Source organism: Maniola hyperantus, chromosome 27 (genome assembly GCF_902806685.2).
Source record: "Maniola hyperantus chromosome 27, iAphHyp1.2, whole genome shotgun sequence".
Taxonomy (NCBI): Eukaryota; Metazoa; Arthropoda; class Insecta; order Lepidoptera; family Nymphalidae; genus Maniola; species Maniola hyperantus.
In genome coordinates this window covers 2,836,937-2,857,166 of record NC_048562.1, presented here as the reverse complement: position 1 = coordinate 2,857,166, position 20,230 = coordinate 2,836,937, and the positions used below count along the sequence as shown (strand labels likewise).

Below are 20,230 nucleotides of genomic sequence, written 5' to 3'. Positions count from 1 at the left end.
GAATGCAGTACGGGGCGCGGTGCGGGACGCGAGGGCGGACAGATCCCGTTATGCGCCCGCGCCGGCACCGACTGTTACGCGAGGTGCGGGCCAGTCACGACCAGCGCGCTGGTGCATCGATGTTATTTTAAGAGCATCTACTCGGTCTTTGAGACTTTCACGATCATTTAACGAGCGTGTTATTAATACAACTTATGTAACGACATTAATAGTAACTTTTTGCGTCTTGCTGCCCATTTACAGTTATAAACTATGTAATTAACTAGTTACTTAGTTAATAAACGTTATTGTGTTAATTTCGTAGTTTGTGTTATTTCCAATCATTGAGAAAGCAAAGAACTACAAATGTATATAAATGTATAAAAATGTTTTTTTTTTTAATTCAGATACAAGTTAGCCCTTGACTGCAATCTCACCTGATGGTAAGTGATGATGCAGTCTAAGATGATAGCGGGCTAACCTGGAAGGGGTATGGCAGTTATTATTAAACCCATACCCCTTTGGTTTCTACACGGCATCGTACCGGAACGCTAAATCGCTTGGCGGCACGGCTTTGCCGGTAGGGTGGTAACTAGCCACGGCCGAAGCCTGACCAGGCCAGACCAGAAATTTAGAAATTATAAAATTCCAAACCCCTGCCAGGAATCGAACCCGGGACCTCCCACTATTAAGACCACAGCGCTTACCACTGCGCCAGGGAGGTCGTCAAATCTCTACTCACTTGCGTATCTTGGTGTCCAGCAGGAATCTATCTCTCCGCAGCTGCGCGAGGTGGTCGAGCGACGCGTCCAGTTGTCGCAGCACGGCGCGACTTTGTAGCAGCTCGTCGCACACTCGCGCGAGAATCCGCGCTTTACTTGAAGGGTTTAGCGCGACGAACGGTTTGTCGCGTAGTAATTCTGTGAACAAGTTTTATGATGTAAGTAAATAGTTGCGTGAAGTGAAACTTCTGTGGCTTTTTGTGGTAAAGATAATATAACTATTTTATTTAAAAAACTAGCTTTTGCTCGCGACTTCGTCCGCGTGGACTACACAAATTTCAAACCCCTATTTCAACCCCTTAGGGATTGAATTTTCAAAAATCCTTTCTTAGCGGATGCCTAAGTCATAATAGCTGTCTGCATGCCAAATTTCAGCCCGATTCGTCCAGTAGTTTGAGCTGTGCGTTGATAGATCAGTCAGTCAGTCAGTCAGTCAATGTCACCTTTTCCTTTTATATAATATTTGGATAAATAGTTGCGTGAAGTGAAAAATCTTTGGCTTTTTGTGGTAAAGTTAATATAACTATTTTATTTAAAAAATATTGGATTTGAAAATGTCATTTCCATAATCAGCACTCTGAAAATGACATCCATTTAAAATTTTAGATTTAAAAATCCGTCGGCCGTCGTCTTAACTTTAAAGGGCTTGTCTGATAGTTCATAAGTCTTATCTGATAGTTTATAAGTATCAATTGATAGTTTATGGGTCTTACCTGATAGTTTATAGGTAGCGTTGTTGTGCAAATGCTCATAGTAGTTGCCATTTTTAGTGGTAGAGCAAGTCAGTAGCATCTCTGCGTCGCTCTGATGGTGGTCGGCCACTTTCCGATCCCGCTCTCGTTCCACTGTTAAACCTGAACAACCAAATAGAACATCACTGTCCAGGCCAGAAATAAAGCAAATTACGGCCTTGCAATATTGGAAGGACGAGGCGAAGTCGAGGACTTCGCATGTGATTTTAAAGGGAAGAGACGTTTACTTTCGAGTTGCGCCTAAAGAAGTTTCACTTCATAAAATGTTACATACCCAAGAGACAAAAGGGCTTAGGCGTAGAGAGAAAGATATTTTGAATATGGTTTAAAAAAATAAAATGTTTTTATTTCGACCAACAAGGATCATATTGGTGTTAGTAATTACACGAAACTTAAACATATTTGTTAAAATATCTATAACTATTTAAATTAGGACAGGATCGATTTGCCAGCACGTGAATCATACAACAGTGATTCTAGTACTGGCAGTCGATCCTGTCAGAAAATACCTTCAGGAGGCCGTTCAGGGTTTAGTTTCTACAGGGGTAACATGTTCACTTTGTGACCAAACCCGTATAAATAAATTTGATTAAAAAAAAACCGGCCAAGTGCGAGTCAGGCTCGCGCATTGAGGGATCCGTACTACAGTCGTATTTTTTCGACATTTTGCACGATAATTTAAAAACTATGATGCATAAAAATAAATAAAAATCTGTTTTAGAATGCACAAGTGAAGACCTTTCACGTGATACCCCACTTGATATAGTTAATTACTTCGAAAATTGAAAATACTAATTATTAGTTCATGACTACAATTTTTTTTTGTGTGATCTAACCCTAAATTCACGGTTTCCAGATTTTTCCCCAAATGTCAGCTATAAGATCTACCTACCTGCCAAATTTCATGATTCTAGGTCAACGGGAAGTACCCTGTAGGTTTCTTGACAGACAGACAGACAACAAAGTGATCCTATAAGGGTTCCGTTTTTCCTTTTGAGGTACGGAACCCTAAAAAGATACGTACCCGTCAAAGCCTTGATCTCAGCCGTGGCGTTCGCATATAGATATATGCGTAGAACTTCACTCAATGTACCCGGAGTAAGCTCGGCCAGTCGTAGCGCGTGTCCTAGTAACGTGGTGTGTCGCCCCGGATGGGGGATTCCTGGCTCTTCTGTAGACAACAATCAAATGCTCATAATCATCATCTCAATACATAGCCTGCCCACTACATGATATCAACCCATCGCTTGCCCACTATACATCATATCAACCCATCACCCTACTACATGATATCAACCCATCGCTTACCCACTAGATCATATGAACCCATCGCGCATCGCCTTCCCACTATACATCATATCAACCCATGGCCCCGCTACATCATATCAACCCATCGCGCATCGCCTACATATCAACCCATACTACATGATATCAACCCCTCCCTTGCCCACCATATCATATCAGCCTATCGCCCATCGCTTGCCCACTATACATCATATCAACCCATCGCCCTACTACATGATATCAACCCATCGCTTACCCACTAGATCATATGAACCCATCGCGCATCGCCTTCCCACTACACATCATATCAACCCATGGCCCCACTACATCATATCAACCCATCGCGCATCGCCTACATATCAACCCATACTACATGATATCAACCCCTCCCTTGCCCACCATATCATATCAGCCTATCGCCCATCGCTTGCCCACTATACATCATATCAACCCATCGCCCTACTACATGATATCAACCCATCGCTTACCCACTAGATCATATGAACCCATCGCGCATCCCCTTCCCACTATACATCATATCAACCCATGGCCCTACTACATGATATCAACCCATCGCTTACCCACTAGATCATATGAACCCATCGCGCATCCCCTTCCCACTATACATCATATCAACCCATGGCCCCACTACATCATATCAACCCATCGCGCATCGCCTACATATCAACCCATACTACATCATATCAACCCATCGCTTTCCCACTAGATCATATCAACCTATCGCACATCGCCTGCCCACTATACATCATATCAACCCATCGCGCATCGCCTACATATCAACCCATACTACATCATATCAACCCATCGCTTTCCCACTAGATCATATCAACCTATCGCACATCGCCTGCCCACTATACATCATATCAACCCATCGCCCTACTACATGATATCAACCCATCGCTTACCCACTAGATCATATGAACCCATCGCGCATCGCCTTCCCACTATACATCATATTAACCCATGGCCCCATTACATCATATCAACCCATCGCGCATCGCCTACATATCAAACCATACTACATGATATCAACCCATCGCTTACCCACTAGATCATATCAACCTATCGCACATCGCCTGCCCCCTATACATCATATCAACCCATCGCCCCGCTACATCATATCAACCCATCGCTCCACTACATGATATAAACCCATCGCCCCCTACATCATATCAACCCATCGCGTATTGCCTTCCCACTATACATCATATCAACCCATCGCCCCACTACATAATATCAACCCATCACTTTCATTTTTCATCTGCCTTAAACTCACCAATAGCGATGGACAGTAGCCTGGACAGTACACTGAGCAGTTCAATCTCTGCCTCCTGGCTGCAGTTGGGTATTAGGCCCATTTGCAGCGAATTCAAGGTCGGCAGCGTCTCCACTTCTGAAAACAAAACCAACAATCTAAATATATAAAAGGAAAAGGTGACTGACTGACTGATCTATCAACGCACCGCTCAAACTACTGGACGGATCGGGCTGAAATTTGGCATACAGATTAAGACGTAGGCATCCGCTAAGAAAAGATTTTTGAAAATTCAGCCCCCAAGTCTCGAACTCAAAGACTTTGCAACAAGTCCGTCATGGTTTGTCCAGGTAGTTTCAGTCCGGGTATCCTGTCCAAAGCCGGTAGTGACATCTGGTCAGACAGCGACGAGCCTTGTAAATAACGTTCTTACCGAAACCCAGTGCCTGTCCGAAGTTGTGCAGGAACTCGAAGACTTGCAACAAGTCCGCCATGGCTTGTCCGGGTAGTTTCAGTCCGGGTATCCTGTCCAAGGCCGGTAGTGACTTCTGGTCAGACAGCGACGAGCCTTGTAAATAACGTTCTTACCGAAACCCAGTGCCTGTCCGAAGTTGTGCAGGAACTCGAAGACTTGCAACAAGTCCGCCATGGCTGGTCCGGGTAGTTTCAGTCCGGGTATCCTGTCCAAGGCCGGTAGTGACTTCTGGTCAGACAGCGACGAGCCTTGTAAATACCGTTCTTACCGAAACCCAGTGCCTGTCCGAAGTTGTGCAGGAACTCGAAGACTTGCAACAAGTCCGCCATGGCTGGTCCGGGTAGTTTCAGTCCGGGTATCCTGTCCAAGGCCGGTAGTGACTTCTGGTCAGACAGCGACGAGCCTTGTAAATACCGTTCTTACCGAAACCCAGTGCCTGTCCGAAGTTGTGCAGGAACTCGAAGACTTGCAACAAGTCCGCCATGGCTGGTCCGGGTAGTTTCAGTCCGGGTATCCTGTCCAAGGCCGGTAGTGACTTCTGGTCAGACAGCGACGAGCCTTGTAAATACCGTTCTTACCGAAACCCAGTGCCTGTCCGAAGTTGTGCAGGAACTCGAAGACTTGCAACAAGTCCGCCATGGCTGGTCCGGGTAGTTTCAGTCCGGGTATCCTGTCCAAGGCCGGTAGTGACTTCTGGTCAGACAGCGACGAGCCTTGTAAATAACGTTCTTACCGAAACCCAGTGCCTGTCCGAAGTTGTGCAGGAACTCGAAGACTTGCAACAAGTCCGCCATGGCTTGTCCGGGTAGTTTCAGTCCGGGTATCCTGTCCAAGGCCGGTAGTGACTTCTGGTCAGACAGCGACGAGTCTTCTTGAGGTCGTCTGTAAATAAACAGGGAGTTTTATCATAATCTCAACACATCCCCAGCCCACTATTGACTATAACGAAAATTCTCCGCAATTCGATCGTGACATTGTAGCTATCATTCTACCGCAATCGAATTGCAGGAGCTGGCGCATCGGTGCAGCCAAATGCGCGATGCGTAATAACTTGGACGCTGGCCGTAGTCGTGGTTAGTAGTAGTTAGACTGAAAACCGAAAGGTCGACGGTTCAAACCCCGCCCGTTGCACTATTGTCGTACCTACTCCTAGCACAAGCCTGACGCTTAGTTCCAACTAAGCGTCAGGCTTAAAGGGAAATATTAGTCATTTAACATGGCTAATCTCAAATTTATTTTATATTTATATATATATAAAAGGAAAAGGTGACTGACTGACTGACTGATCTATCAACGCACAGCTCAAACTACTGGACGGATCGGGCTGAAATTTGGCATGCAGATAGCTATTATGACGTAGGCATCCGCTAAAAAAGGATTTTTGAAAATTCAACTCCTAAGGGGGTGAAATAGGGTTTTGAAATTTTGTAGTCCACACGGAATTTTGTAGTCGCGAGCATAAGCTAGTATTCTTTAAATAAATAAAAAAAGTTAGTACGCGACGTCCCTTACTGTGTTTTTCTAATATCTAATTAGCATACTACCATCGGGCTCGGACACCTGCAGACTGCCACAAGTCTACCGAGACTCCGATGCACATTATCTGCTTCTGCCCTGCTCTGATGCACAAACGTAGCGTCCACTTAGGGAGACATATCATTTACCCTGAGGATGTTACTTCAATTCCAGTCAAGAAGGTGCTGCTGTATTTCGCGGCCACAGGAATTGACAAGGAAGTGTGGAGTGGAGGCAAACACAATAGATCGGAGACGGTCGCAGTGATACAGGGATATCAAGCCGAGGCTTCGGCCGTGGCTAGTTACCACCCTACCGACAAAGCCGTGCCGCCAAGCGATTTAGCGTTCCGGTACGATGCCAAATGGTGTAGAAACCAAAGGGGTATGGGTTTAATAAAAACGGCCATACCCCTTCCAGGTTAGCCCGCTATCATCTTAGACTGCATCATCACTTACCACCAGGTGAGATTGCAGTCAAGGGCTAACTTGTATCTGAATAAAAAAAAAGGACCTGCATAGCCCCAAAGAAGAAGAAGATACTACCATCGCTATTTTAATTGCTCACCTAAGTTCAGACAGTAATTCCATCTCTTTCCGTCTTTGCTGTAACTTCTTCTCTTTCACCAGCAATCGGTCGAGAAGGTTCTGGTGTTTTCTTCTCTCTCTTTCTTCCCATCTCCTTCTAGAGTCTAGTTGGCGGATAAACGTGGTGTGCTGCCTTCTCCTTTCGCGTTCCTGTTAAAAAATAATATAGTCTTTTTTATTGTTTTTCTTTGTTTCATGCATTTGTTTTGGTATAAGAAAGCTTGGATCAATTTTAGATATTCAAGTGCAACTTTCCAAGAATAGAATAGAATAGAATAATTCTTTATTTGCATAATGTGGTACATAAGATGTTAAATCTAAGAAACAGTCCAGCACATTGGCCATGGCGGCGTACAAATATAGTTAACAGTTGAGATTATTGAGTGTGACTAGATAAGTTAGAAGATAAGATAAGCTAGACCAAGTTAGAAGTGTATAGTTCGCGACAGGTCGACATGGCGATCAGGCTATGAGGCGGGGTACATCCCACACACTCGCACTATCCCGCCACGGGTTACCGCGGGGGCTGTGCGGGTGAGCGAGGCGTCCTATGTAACTATATCTTCCCTTACTAAGGCAGAAAATATCCAATGTCACATTTTAACTTGAAAAGTTACACTAAGATTTAAGACCCTAAATCTGTGATAATTGAAATCGTAAAGTCCTCTTAGGCTGAGATCTATAGAGCGCACTTTGACTTTGCTCAGACTTAAGATTGAGTTAAAACGAGACTGATTTATGTGAGATATAGCTCCGTCTCGTTTTAACTCTGTCTTTAGTCTAAGCTAAGTCAGAGCTAAGTCTTAGATTTTAAAATACTTTTCAGTATTCGGGAGTTAGTTTAAAAGCATATTTTCCCAACGAGCTACCTAAGACTTACAATCACTTTAATGGTATTAAAGCATAAATAAAAATGAGCATTTTAGAATTTTTAGACCCAAATTCAGACGTCAGTTTAACGAAAAAGTTAATAAAGAGAACAAGCAAGGAAGAATAAAATGTTTTAAGGAAAAAGGAGAGACAAAAAGATTTTGTACAATACCCAAATATGCAGCGAAAAATTAAGAAGAAAAGACAATAATGAGAAAGAGTTATGGGGGATCTCAGACATTTAGAAGAAAAACCGGTCAAGTGCGAGTCGGACTCGCACACGAAAGGTTCCGTACCATTGTATTTTTTTTATTCTCATGGCGGCCATTTTGAAATCTTTGAAATTATTGTTGTTACAGCGGCAATAGAAATACACATTCTGTGAAAATTTCGACTCTCTCCCTGTTACGGTACACTAGATACAGCCTGCTGACTGACAGACAGACGGACATGTAGACAACGGAGGCTTAGTAATAGGGTCCCGTTGCCACCCTTTGGGTACGGAACCCTGAAAAGAGCGGAGGACTGTGAGAGGTGGCGTGGTCTTGGGAAGGCCTAGATACAGCAGTAGATGCAAGAAGAAATGAGAAGAAAATTAAGAGATGCTAAGATAAATAGGTACATAAGAACGCGAAAAATGCTATGCGTAGTAGAAGCAGGGGAACAACTAGTGGAGTCAGAATGTTTTGATTACCTCTGTTATATACTTTTGCTGTAGGAGCGGCGATGGATCCCGATTGAAAGAAAAAATATAAGTTTATTAGACATGGGACAAATATAACGGAAACATAGAATGTTAATGACATAAGAAAAAGTGATTTATGTTATGTTGCTATCTATAGAAGGTGTACTCAGAACGCTAGGAAAAACTTAAGGTAATTATTATACTACCTAAACACAATCCAATGCCAATAACCATTTGCCTTATCTTCTAATTTTAATGACTAAGTATTTTTTAAATCCGCAATGTATAGCGTGCAAAACTCGGGTCAATGCCCTGCCTACGACGTGGCATTGACTCCGAGTAGCCTATTTACGTAACGTTCGTTGGCCTCTAGCATAAATATAGGTTTTTTTTTTTTTTTTTTTTTGCGGTATCATATCAGTAATCATCAGTACTATTCACCAGTCTTCGTTTTTGCCAGCGTTCTGGTTACACTCATTCTGTATAAATTCTGTATAAATTCATTTTATTTTGATTGTAATAAATAATATATTACTTTTAAAAAAGGTGACCTATTACTTTTACAGTACGCGGCCGAACGAAAGTGATGAACATCGGACTTTAGAATGACATTTCAGGCTTGTAGAGCGTTGTCTCTGTCACTCATACCCATATGACATTTTGTCGGTCTCAACGACCGAGACAATGCTCTACAAATCTGCTATCTCCTTCGTAAGCTCGATGTACCAAAAAAATTATCGGGTATGTGAATATCATCTGACTAAAAATTGCCATCTCAATCTTTCGCAACTCGCGAACATAGCTCATCCCTAAGAAAGGATTTTGAGAACTTCTCATGGGAACTTTAAATGAACTAAACCCAAGCGGGCATAATTTCAGGGAAAAAGTTAGCTATGCTGTAAAATCCATACTAATATTATAAATGTGAAAGTGTGTATGTCTGTCTGTCTGCTAGCTTTTCACGGCCCGACAGTTTAACCAATTTTGATGAAATTTGGTACAGAGTTAGGCTACTTTTTATCCCGGAAAATTAAAGAGTTCCCACGGGAATTTCAAAAACCTACATCCACGCAGACGAAGTCGCGGGCATTGGCTAGTATTATAATATTGCTTACCTGCTCTTTAAGAAGCATAGATTGTTGTCGTTTTATTTCTCTCTCCTGTAACAAACGATTTCAAATTATTAAGGCTCTAAAAGATCAAACATTTTCAGGCTCAAAAGGGCTAGAACCCAGAGCCGTAAATCCAGTTAAAAAACATTTTATTTTTTTATGAACAATGGTGCTTTTTAGGGTTCCGTATCAAACGAGGAACGCTAGTTTCGCCATGACCGGTCCGTCTGTTCGTCCGCGGCTTCTCTCACAGACAGTATTCATCATGATCATGATCAACCCATCGCCGGCTCACTACAAAGCACGGGTTACCACGCTGGCCATGTGCGGATTGGTATACTTCACACACCTTTGAGAACATTATGGAGAACTCTCAAGCATGCAGGTTTCCTCACGACGTTTTCCTTCACCGTTTAAGCAAGTGATATTTAATTAATTAAAACTCACATAACTCCGAAAAGTTAGAGGTGCGTGCCCGGGATTGAACCCCCGACCTCCGATTAGAAGGCGGACGTCCTAACCACTAGCCTATCACAGCTTTTTAACTAAGCATAATCATGACTAATGTTTCCCTTTCCTCTGCAACTAAGCGTGAAGGTTGTGCTATGGCTAGGTACGACAATAGTTCAACGGGTGGGGTTTGAACCGCAGACCTTTCGGAATTCAGTCCTTAACCGTTGAGCTATTGAGGCGTTGCGACGTGTGTTCCTCTCTACAAACCTGTTGCCTCTTCGTCTGCTCTTCTATTCTCTGCTTCTCTAACTCCTCCTGTTTCCTCTTTTTAGCCTTCACATAGCCAAAAACAACATCGAAAGCGGCAGAGCAAATAATATTACAGCAAACATGAAACAAAAATGAAAAAGAAACAAAATCAGTGACTAAATTCACGCGTGCTAGTTTAAATTTTTTAACGTTGTTAATTTAAGCATTAATTAATGGTACAAATTCTGAGCACAACTAAATTTTAGAGTATTCGCATCCTCTTCTTACTAATGTAATATGAAAAGGACAGACACAGTTTGACAGTTTTAAATTTAATTTAATGCTTGTTTAAATTTGTAGCGTGCACTAAAATTTAGAGTCTTTAAGTGTAAAATTCATGTTCCATCCCGTTTTAGCAATATTAGAAAGAAAAAGAGGCAGACACTCTAAATTTAGTTTAGAGAAAGACAACAGAATCGGCGCCAATGTTTTCTTTAATATACTTACCTACTTACTTAAAATGAACTACTATTGGTCAACAAAAAATTATTAAAATAAAAATCGGCCAATTGCGAGTCAGGCTCGCGCAATGAGGGTTCTGTACTACAGTCGTATTTTTTCGACATTTTGCAGGATAATTCAAAAACTATGATGAATAAAATTAAATAAAAATCTGTTTTAGAATGCACAGGTGAAGCCCTTTCATATGATACCCCACTTGATATAGTTATCTTACTTCGAAAATTGAAAATACTAATTATTAGTTTACGACCACAATTTAATTTTTTTTGTGTGATGTGACCACAAATTCACGGTTTTCAGATTTTTCCCCTAAAGCCAGCTATAAGATCCACCTACCTGCAAAATTTCATGATTCTAGGTCAACGGGAAGTACCCTGTAGGTTTCTTGACAGACAGACGGACAGACAGACAGACAGACAACAAAGTGATCCTATAAGGGTTCCGTTTTTCCTTTTGAGGTACGGAACCCTAAAAATTACACTGACGTGAGATGAATGCTAAAATGCTTTATCGCCAATGTACAAAATGTATAAAAACCTTAATAAGGTTCTATATAACTTGAGAATAGAAAATGATTATAAATTTAGGGAAAGTTCGAATAACAAAAATGAAAGTCATAAGTAAATTGTGCAAAGCGTGCAAAGTAACTACGAAGAAATATGAATGTTAGGCTCAAGATATACTGGCGCATAGGCGTGACAACGCGTAGTTTCTAAAATGTTTTTAATCATACCAAACTTTCCCTTGTACACGTCAAAAGGACAAAACTGATGCGTTCGCGGGGAATTTCTTCTCATCGAATATGAACATTACGTGGTCACTTTGAAATATTACAAAAAAGACACTGCCGCAATGTGTCTCGAACCTTAAACTAGAACTGTTACTAAAAAAAGTGAACCTCCAATCATGGGTCGCCTAGTAGTTGATTTTGAAAATTCAAAGTGCACATAAAGTGATACCAAAACAGATAGGGACAGCTAGAAAAGTGTCGAAAAAAGTTCTGCAATTTTTAGCTCTTAGATACGCCTTTATAATGTTGTGGTTAAAGTGTTAATTTGCAACATATAACACCAAAGTATAGTACAGTAATTGTTAGTGAAAATCCCACAGACATAGGCAAGAATGTGTTAGTTCAACCCGAAAAGTTAGTCTTAACTCCAAAACGTACCGGACTCATGTCCTTCCCCATCGGTTGGACGGATATGGACAAAGCTCCGTCCTTCCCAACATTAAATGTTCCTTGACTAATCTTTTTCGCTATTATATCAGTCAGTATATCGTCATCCCCGCTCAAGTCTATGACGTCTTTTAGGACGGATTTTTGGGTATCTTTAGGTATCAACATTAAATTTTGGGTCATAAATTCATTTTTTGCATCCAAATACTTCTGTTCCAAGCTTTTTGGGTCGTCCTTTTTGGCGTCTTCGCTTTTCGACCAATTGCAACCGTTTATAAATTCGGATATTCTGGAGTAGGATTCTATAAGTTTTTCTAGATTGTTTTCTTTTTCTGGTTTTCTTTTGTCCGGCGTTTTTATTAATGAGAAGTCGAAGTATTTTTCGCTTTGTCGTTTCGGAAGGTCGAAGGCGGCTTTTTCGGCGAAATCTTTCATTTTATCTAACGCGTTGTATTCCTCCGTTTCTTTCCAGTTTTGGTCTAAGTTCATCGTTTTTATTGGGGTGTTCTCTTTTAGACCACTGACTGGGATGAGGGATAGACTGATCTGTGGCATTGTCCGGTCTTTGTTCGGTTTAGTGGCTGGTCCCATAACTATTTCGGGCATTTTCCATTCGTCACAACCTTTCGGGGTAGGCAACGCCTCGATCGTGAGCTGCGACCGGCTTTTGTTGATTTGCTGTGTCGAATTTTCTCTTGTTAGTTTTCGTATGTCACTTGTTTTATTATCAATTGGATTTATGACAACATTGTCAAGTTTTTTTTTAGTTAGAACATAAAATATCCCCCAGATAGAAGTATATAATAAATTTACATATATACGACAGTTATATTTTGGCATCTACTTTATAGTTTATAAATCATAACACACAAACTACTAGAAAAAAAGCTGAGAGTTCGAATGCTATAGTACTATCTACGTAAAAGCAAAAAGTGACCATTCAATTTTCAACTTTAACACCAAACCTATGTAGTCCGTTTTTGCTTTTGAAGATTTTCTACTTGTGAGCACAATGTTGCCAAGCGAATCAAATTGATAATAAAATAAAACAAACACAAGCACATGTATGGAGAAAAAAAAACACATAAATATAAAAACAGATAGTTTAGTTCCCATATTATAGACAAAATATATTTATAGTTGTAAAACATAAAGTATAGGAAATAATGGTTCTGATTCTGAGCACAACTAAATTTTAGAGTATTCGCATCCTCTTCTTACTAATGTAATATGCAAAGGACAGACACAGTTTGACTGTTTTAAATTTAATTTAGTTGACAGCTCTAAACCTCGTCTTTAGCTGCCAGTCGCGAGCCTAGTGTTTAAATTTTTAGCGTGCACTAAAATTTAGAGTATTTAAATGTAAAATTCATGTTCCGTCCTTTTTTTAGCAATATTAAAAAGAAAAGGATGCAGACACTCTTAATTTAGTTTAGAGAAAGACAACAGAATCGACGCCAATGTTAGGTCAAAGATACGATTACATAAACATAGACGAAGTTATATTGACTATATATTTTACTAAAAATATAATAATAATATTTAAACATGCAAATTATAGCATGTAGTGTAATGCATCTCACTTTAGGTTCAACACAAATTGGCGGAGTAGCGACGAAGCGTCAATTCCATAAAAAATAAAAGTAATTTTTTTTTTTTTTAGTTCAAAATTACAAGTTTTATGTGTCACTCTTCCTGTTTCTTCGTTAACTATTTTCCAGGTAGTAATATTTAGCTACATTTGTAACTATCTGAAATTGCTGGAATTTTATCGAGAATTGCAAAAAACGCTTATAAAACAGACTTAAGAATGTTTTTGGATGCTTAAGGCTCCTCAAAAAACTCTTATGAGATAGACTTACGAATGTTTTTGGATGCTTAAGGCTCTTCAAAAAACTCTTATGAGATAGACTTACGAATGTTTTTGGATGCTTAAGCCTCCTCAAAAAACTCTTATGAGATAGACTTACGAATGTTTTTGGATGCTTAAGCCTCCTCAAAAAACTCTTATGAGATAGACTTACGAATGTTTTTGGAAGCTTAAGGGCCTTCAAAGAATTTTCAACTATGTACCTATAAATAAGGGTGAGTTTCTATTGATATCTATTTAAGTACTTTGCCGCCACTCCGTCTGTAGACCATTAAATTTGATCATAGACCTTAGAAACCCATTCCCATGGTAAAAATATATTACTTAATATTTTTTTCATAATATTTTAGTAACAGAATAGAATACACAAATAAATTATATTGAATCGTATTTATATTTTAAACCTTCAACCGAGACACCAGAAAACATTAGACGAAAAACTGATTGGATCTTTATTTCATTTTTTCTTCATACAAAGTTGTACATTACAATTAAAAGTTGTGTAGTAAAGTGGAATAATGGCTATACTTATTGGTTACTTTCAAGAGCAGACCCGTCACTTCGCTTTAGCCGCAATGTGCTTGGAGTCTTAGGCTGAGTTGTATAGAGCGTACTTTGACTTTGCTCAGACTTAAGATTGAGTTAAAACGAGACAGATTTATGTGAGAGATATAGCTTTGTCTCGTTTTAACTCTGTCTTAAGTCTAAGCAAAGTCAGAATGCGTTCTATAGATCTCACACTTACACTGGAATTCATAGTTATAGATGATAATAGTCATAGTCATAATCATAGATAGGGGCTTAAAAAGGGGCAAAGGGGCAAAAAATATAATGTAGTACAGTCAAATCTATTATTTTCTGGCATCCTATAATATGGGTACAGTATACTACGGGCAAACAACTAAGGTATAGTTAATAACTAACAATCCCTACAATACTGCTAAAATCTAGACATACCTCTAGCAACTGTTGATTTCTCGCCTCCTTCTCGCGCTTGACGTATTCGGCCTTTTCGGTTCTTTCGAGATCGCGGACTAGTCGAGCCTGGAATCAAGTGACAAAAAATGAATAAATATACACACGGTGTCATCGTGATCAACCCATGCCGGCTCACTACAGAGAATGGGTCCACTCTCAGTATGAGAAGGGTTTGGCCATAGTCCACTGTCCACCACGCGAGTGACACAAGGGTAACGAATTAGTGAATTGTACTTAGCAAAAACCAAGCAAGAAACATCTAAAAATGTGTAACTCCGCGGCACTTATCTACGCAACGTTCGTTGACCTCAATGCGTTAAATTCGTATTATTACGGCGCTCCGGTCCGCCCACGTCTGACATTGGGTGACTGATTTTTTATAAAAATGTGTAACTCCGCGGCACTTATCTACGCAACGTTCGTTGACCTCAATGCGTTAAATTCGTATTATTACGGCGCTCCGGTCCGCCCACGTCTGACATTGGGTGACTGATTTTTTATAAAAATGTGTAACTCCGCGGCACTTATCTACGCAACGTTCGTTGACCTCAATGCGTTAAATTCGTATTATTACGGCGCTCCGGTCCGCCCACGTCTGACATTGGGTGACTGATTTTTTATAAAAATGTGTAACTCCGCGGCACTTATCTACGCAACGTTCGTTGACCTCAATGCGTTAAATTCGTATTATTACGGCGCTCCGGTCCGCCCACGTCTGACATTGGGTGACTGATTTTTTAATGTATTCTTACCTGGTCTCTCCCCCGCACTCCGGAGTCTTTTCTAGCATCTCTGGCTGCTTGCTGCCTTCTTGCTAGCTCCATGCGATGTTCTAAAGGGGGTGGCGTCGGTCGGCCGCTGAGCGCCGCTAACGCTCTAGCTTCTTCTAACCTAAAGACAATACAACTCTTTTAAATAGTAGGTACTGATAGAACCACTACACAGTGTAGAATAGAACAGAAAAGTTTTATCCATACTAATATTATAAAGTGTAAAGTGTCTGTCTGTCTGCTAGCTTTTCACGGCCCAGCAGTTTAACCGATTTTGATGAACTTTTGGTACAGAGTTAGCTTAAAACCCGGGGACGGACATAGGCTATTTTTATCCCGCAAAATCAAAGAGTTCCCACGGGATTCTTAAAGGCCCATTTGATTGTAGAACTTTCGAGTCAAAAGTCAACTAAAATTGGGTATTTGACTACATTAAAAATAAATTATTTCTCAGTGATTATTAAATAGAGGTTCTTCCAAAGTACGTGAAATCCACTTCCTTTGTTAGTTTTAAGTGTAATAGTAATAGTAACCATTTTAAATTATCGATTAAACTAAAAAATTACGTCATTATGATGTGACGTCACATTCCAGTATTTCATAGAATATCGCATACTAAGTGCGCGTATTGACGTTTGATAAAAAGTAACTGATTTGACTAGTTGTTGAATACCGTATTGTCTCAGATAAGGGTTCAGTAATGTGTCACTCACCGTTTGGTGATCTCGGCCTCGTTGAACACGAGTGGTTCCGTGTTGTCCGGGGACGGCTGTATGTACTCTCCGAGGACCGTACGTGCACTCAAACTGAAGTTATCCCGGCATAAGGGCGGACTGGGGTTCGCTTCTAGGAACTGCAAGAGAAAACGATATTATAACAACAGCTGCGAAAAAAGAGACAAAACATCATATAATAGGCTACTTGACAATTTTTTTAAGTTGGTCTTAAATGGTTAATATTTGTCCTATTATATCAAAAAAATTAACACTATATTTTTTTGCGCCCTAAAAACCGTAAAACTTTAATTTAAAAAAATATTTTTCTTAGACAGGTGAAAACACTGTCGGCCATGTTTGGCCGATAGATTATCTGTGCTCTGACGTCATGCATTTGTAAACAACAGTATAACCACAGGGTTATACTGTTGTTTACAAATGCATGACGTCAGAGCACAGATAATCTATCGGCCAAACATGGCCGACAGTGTTTTCACCTGTCTAAGAAAAATATTTTTTTAAATTAAAGTTTTACGGTTTTTAGGGCGCAAAAAAATATAGTGTTAATTTTTTTGATATAATAGGACAAATATTAACCATTTAAGACCAACTTAAAAAAATTGTCAAGTAGCCTATTATTCATATTACAACAGCTCTTCTTTTTTATAGTCATATACCATGAAAAATAAAAAATACATATTAATAAAAAAATAAAAACCGGCATCAATACCTAACCGTGTTAGTACACTAAAAATTTAAAAACAATTTAATTTATTAACGAATATATAATGTATACAAGAGTTATTATAGTTCTACATATTATAATAATTAAATATATTATTTTTAGTGGCCCCATGTATTAAAATATGTTATGCCTGGTCAAAAATCTACTGTTTACTAAGCTATTACACTGATCGCGAGCAATCTACTCGTATCCGTTGAGGAGTTCCATTATCTATCTTCAAAGATGTTCATCAGATCTTCACCAAATGTATATAGGACCACCTCGGTAAATGGTAAATTAAAACTACCTGACTATTCATAAGCACTTGTAAAAAGTTTACATGAATAAAAAAAACATTCTATTCTATTCGCAATTATACCCTTTCAAATAAAAAATGAATTTTCAAAATCGGTTCAGTAATCATAAATATAAAAAAAAAAAACAATCCGACGAATTGAGAACCTCCTCCTTTTTTTGAAGTCTGTTAAAGAGTATTATTTTATTGCGATAACGACCTGTCGCGAAGAATATGTGTATGTGTGTGTGTAAATGACTTACTTTATGCAACTCGTGCGCAGATTTGATCTGCACGGTGGCATGGGGTTCGGGCGGCGTATACGTCACGTCGCCCTTGATATTGCAGTTTCGCGACAGCCCCTTGATGATTGTCACTCGTTTCCAACCTGAAAACAGACAACATTTATGTCTTATGTAAGCTGTGGTAGCCTAGCGGTTAGGACGTCCGCCTTCTAATCGGAGGTCGGGGGTTCGATCCCGGGCACGCGCACCTCCAACTTTTCGGAGTAATGTGCGTTTTAAGTAATTAAATATCACTTGTTTTAACGGTGAAGGAAAACATCGTGAGGAAACCTGAGAGTTCTCCATAATGTTCTCAAAGGTGTGTGAAGTCTACCAATTCGCAAATGGCCAGCGTGGTAGACGTGTTGGAGCGTCCTCTGTAGTGAGCCGGCGATGGGTTGATCATGATGATGATGTATGACTTCAAGTAGGCTACCTATATACATTAGGCTAAATTTCAAAGCCCTATTTTACCCCCTTAGGAGTTGAATTTTCAAAAATCCTTTGTTAGCGGATGTCTACGTCATAATAGCTATCTGTAATCTGTATGCCAAACTTCAGACCGATCCATTCAGTAGTTTGAGCTGTGCGTTGATAGATCAGTCATTCAGTCAGTTAGCTTTTCCTTATATATATATATATATATATATTTTATTTTATTTTAATATTACAATAAAACTTAAAGCTAGCCTTATCTAATTACTATATAAATCATGACCGCGTGGAATGGTGCCAAGAATACTGGCTGCATTTCCGCGCTGGACAGCCAGGCTGATCCGTTGCGCAAAAAATGAGTATATAGTTATATATAGTTTTATATATAGTTTTCATTGTATATTTACCCAGCGCTAGCGGCAACCGCAGCTGCGAGTCGTTGTGCCGCCTCCCACCATCGCTGGCGTCGGAGTCTGAGGGGTTGCTGTCGGAAGGACATTCCGAATCCGTACTCGCGCTCTCGCCGAGTAGCGCGCGTAGTTTGTCCTGTAGGAGAGATTTCATTGTATATTTACCCAGCGCTAGCGGCAACCGCAGCTGCGAGTCGTTGTGCCGCCTCCCACCATCGCTGGCGTCGGAGTCTGAGGGGTTGCTGTCGGAAGGACATTCCGAATCCGTACTCGCGCTCTCGCCGAGTAGCGCGCGTAGTTTGTCCTGTAGGAGAGAAATAACTTCAATCGTGATAATGCATAGGCGCTATATAGGGGCGCTGTTGGAGAACAAAGGTCACAAAGGCTTAGAATATTCAAACAAGAACAAAGGGGATACGTGACGGCAACGTTAGTTCCGATTTTCGCCACGCCCCAACATAGCTTTTTCGCCGTAGATAGAATAATAGGTAGATTTAAGTACTGTGTAACCGCGTATGAGATAGCGATAGCACGACGTAACGATGAATAACACGACAATTATTACCATTGTTTAGTAGTCAATATTTGTATTAACCGATCAACAATATTTGTATTAAACGTTTTTTATGTGAAAAAGAAAGATGGGTTGATGATATCCGAGAAACAGCAGGCGCCACATGGTCTAGAACTGCTGGCGACAGAAATATATGGAGGCAATTGGAGGAGGCCTTTGCCAAAAAGTGGCAAACAGACGATTTGTAGGCTATCGAGGCAGTACAAGACTTAATAAATAAGAAATATAATATATTATAAGTGTTAGAAATAAGTTACTTTAGAAATAATAGTTATGTAAAATCGTGTAGTTTAATATTTTGTAATCTTGTACCTATTATTAGCGACTAACAATATTACTGTAAAAATGAAACATGTCTGAATAAAGGCTTATTTATTATTTATTATTATGTGAAAACAAGTAAATAACTCATGAGAAATACAATTACGCTACGAATTCTCAAAGTTTGTTTTGCAACTTCTTGTATGTATTCTTGAAAAAAACCAGTTACACGATAAGGTACAAAAAATAGGTCAGCTGCGTCTCTGTTTATCACATTAGTAACTTCATCTGTGCTCTCTTTTTAGTGCGAATGAGAAAGCAAACGTTCCTGCATCTACCTTTATTACTCTATCTACGCTTTTCGCACTGTACCATCAGCTTGAAATTTCAGTCTAGTGCTGACGTCACTAAAATGGCGGCCACGCGCATTAGCAATTTGCCCGACTTGTAATCTAGCATCACTACACTCACCAGGTCAGTCTCAGCGAGTAGCTGCTGAGCCAGCGCGGGGCGGAGGCCTAGGGCTCTGCTCTGCGCTAACAGCGACGCTACGGTGTTCTTCTTAGGTTTGCTGACGCCGCGTCCCAAGTTGCGAGGCCGGCCTTCTCTCGAGGGCCAGGTGGAAACTGCTGTTCAAATATATCTGTCAAGTCTGAATTAAAGCCTGACCAGAAAATAAAATACCTCACCATAATGCGGAAAGCCCGTGGAGCTAATTTAAACACTTATAGACCATAGATAATATACTAGTGGCGCCCCCAGAGCAAGTTTTTTCAAAGTAAGATTACTATATCAAGTGGGGTATCATATGAAAGGGTTTAACCTGTGGATTCTAATTTTTATTTATGTTTATGAATCATAGTTTTTATTTATATTATCTAAATATACTACGGAACCCTCGGTGCGCGAGCCTGACTCGCACTTAGCCGGGGTTTTTTCCTGGTCAGTCTATAAATGCTAAGTTTTTATTTATTCCAATGAACCTATAATTACGGTTCTAATAAATAGGTAGTTTTGTTACACCGCGCGCATCAGATAGATAAACCAAGATTTTAACAGTACATTAATTACGGCGGCGGCGGCGGTAATTACTTAACATCAGGTGACCCGCCTGCTCGTTTGCTGGCCATTTTTATTTAAAAAAAAAAGTATGAGTGTTTGAAACTTTAAGTGCAGATTCAAATAAGAGGTAGAA

At 40.1% G+C, this 20,230-nt stretch overlaps 1 protein-coding gene across 1 annotated transcript in view; it reads right to left on the bottom strand.

The window, feature by feature from the left end:
• The window catches only part of LOC117994771 (bromodomain adjacent to zinc finger domain protein 2B-like), a 111,659-nt gene that overhangs the window by 43,381 nt on the left and 48,048 nt on the right, over window positions 1–20,230 (bottom strand). The window contains exons 17-32 of the mRNA XM_069508028.1: window positions 19,507–19,664; window positions 18,198–18,504; window positions 17,335–17,459; window positions 16,050–16,189; window positions 15,319–15,457; window positions 14,546–14,632; window positions 11,710–12,396; window positions 10,038–10,103; window positions 9,321–9,365; window positions 8,215–8,232; window positions 6,631–6,800; window positions 5,282–5,430; window positions 4,095–4,211; window positions 2,538–2,684; window positions 1,475–1,615; window positions 722–899 (exon numbers count right to left, since the gene is read on the bottom strand). Coding sequence (XP_069364129.1) covers window positions 722–899; window positions 1,475–1,615; window positions 2,538–2,684; window positions 4,095–4,211; window positions 5,282–5,430; window positions 6,631–6,800; window positions 8,215–8,232; window positions 9,321–9,365; window positions 10,038–10,103; window positions 11,710–12,396; window positions 14,546–14,632; window positions 15,319–15,457; window positions 16,050–16,189; window positions 17,335–17,459; window positions 18,198–18,504; window positions 19,507–19,664 — 2,674 coding nt within the window. The remainder of the gene's footprint in view (window positions 1–721; window positions 900–1,474; window positions 1,616–2,537; window positions 2,685–4,094; window positions 4,212–5,281; window positions 5,431–6,630; window positions 6,801–8,214; window positions 8,233–9,320; window positions 9,366–10,037; window positions 10,104–11,709; window positions 12,397–14,545; window positions 14,633–15,318; window positions 15,458–16,049; window positions 16,190–17,334; window positions 17,460–18,197; window positions 18,505–19,506; window positions 19,665–20,230) is intronic.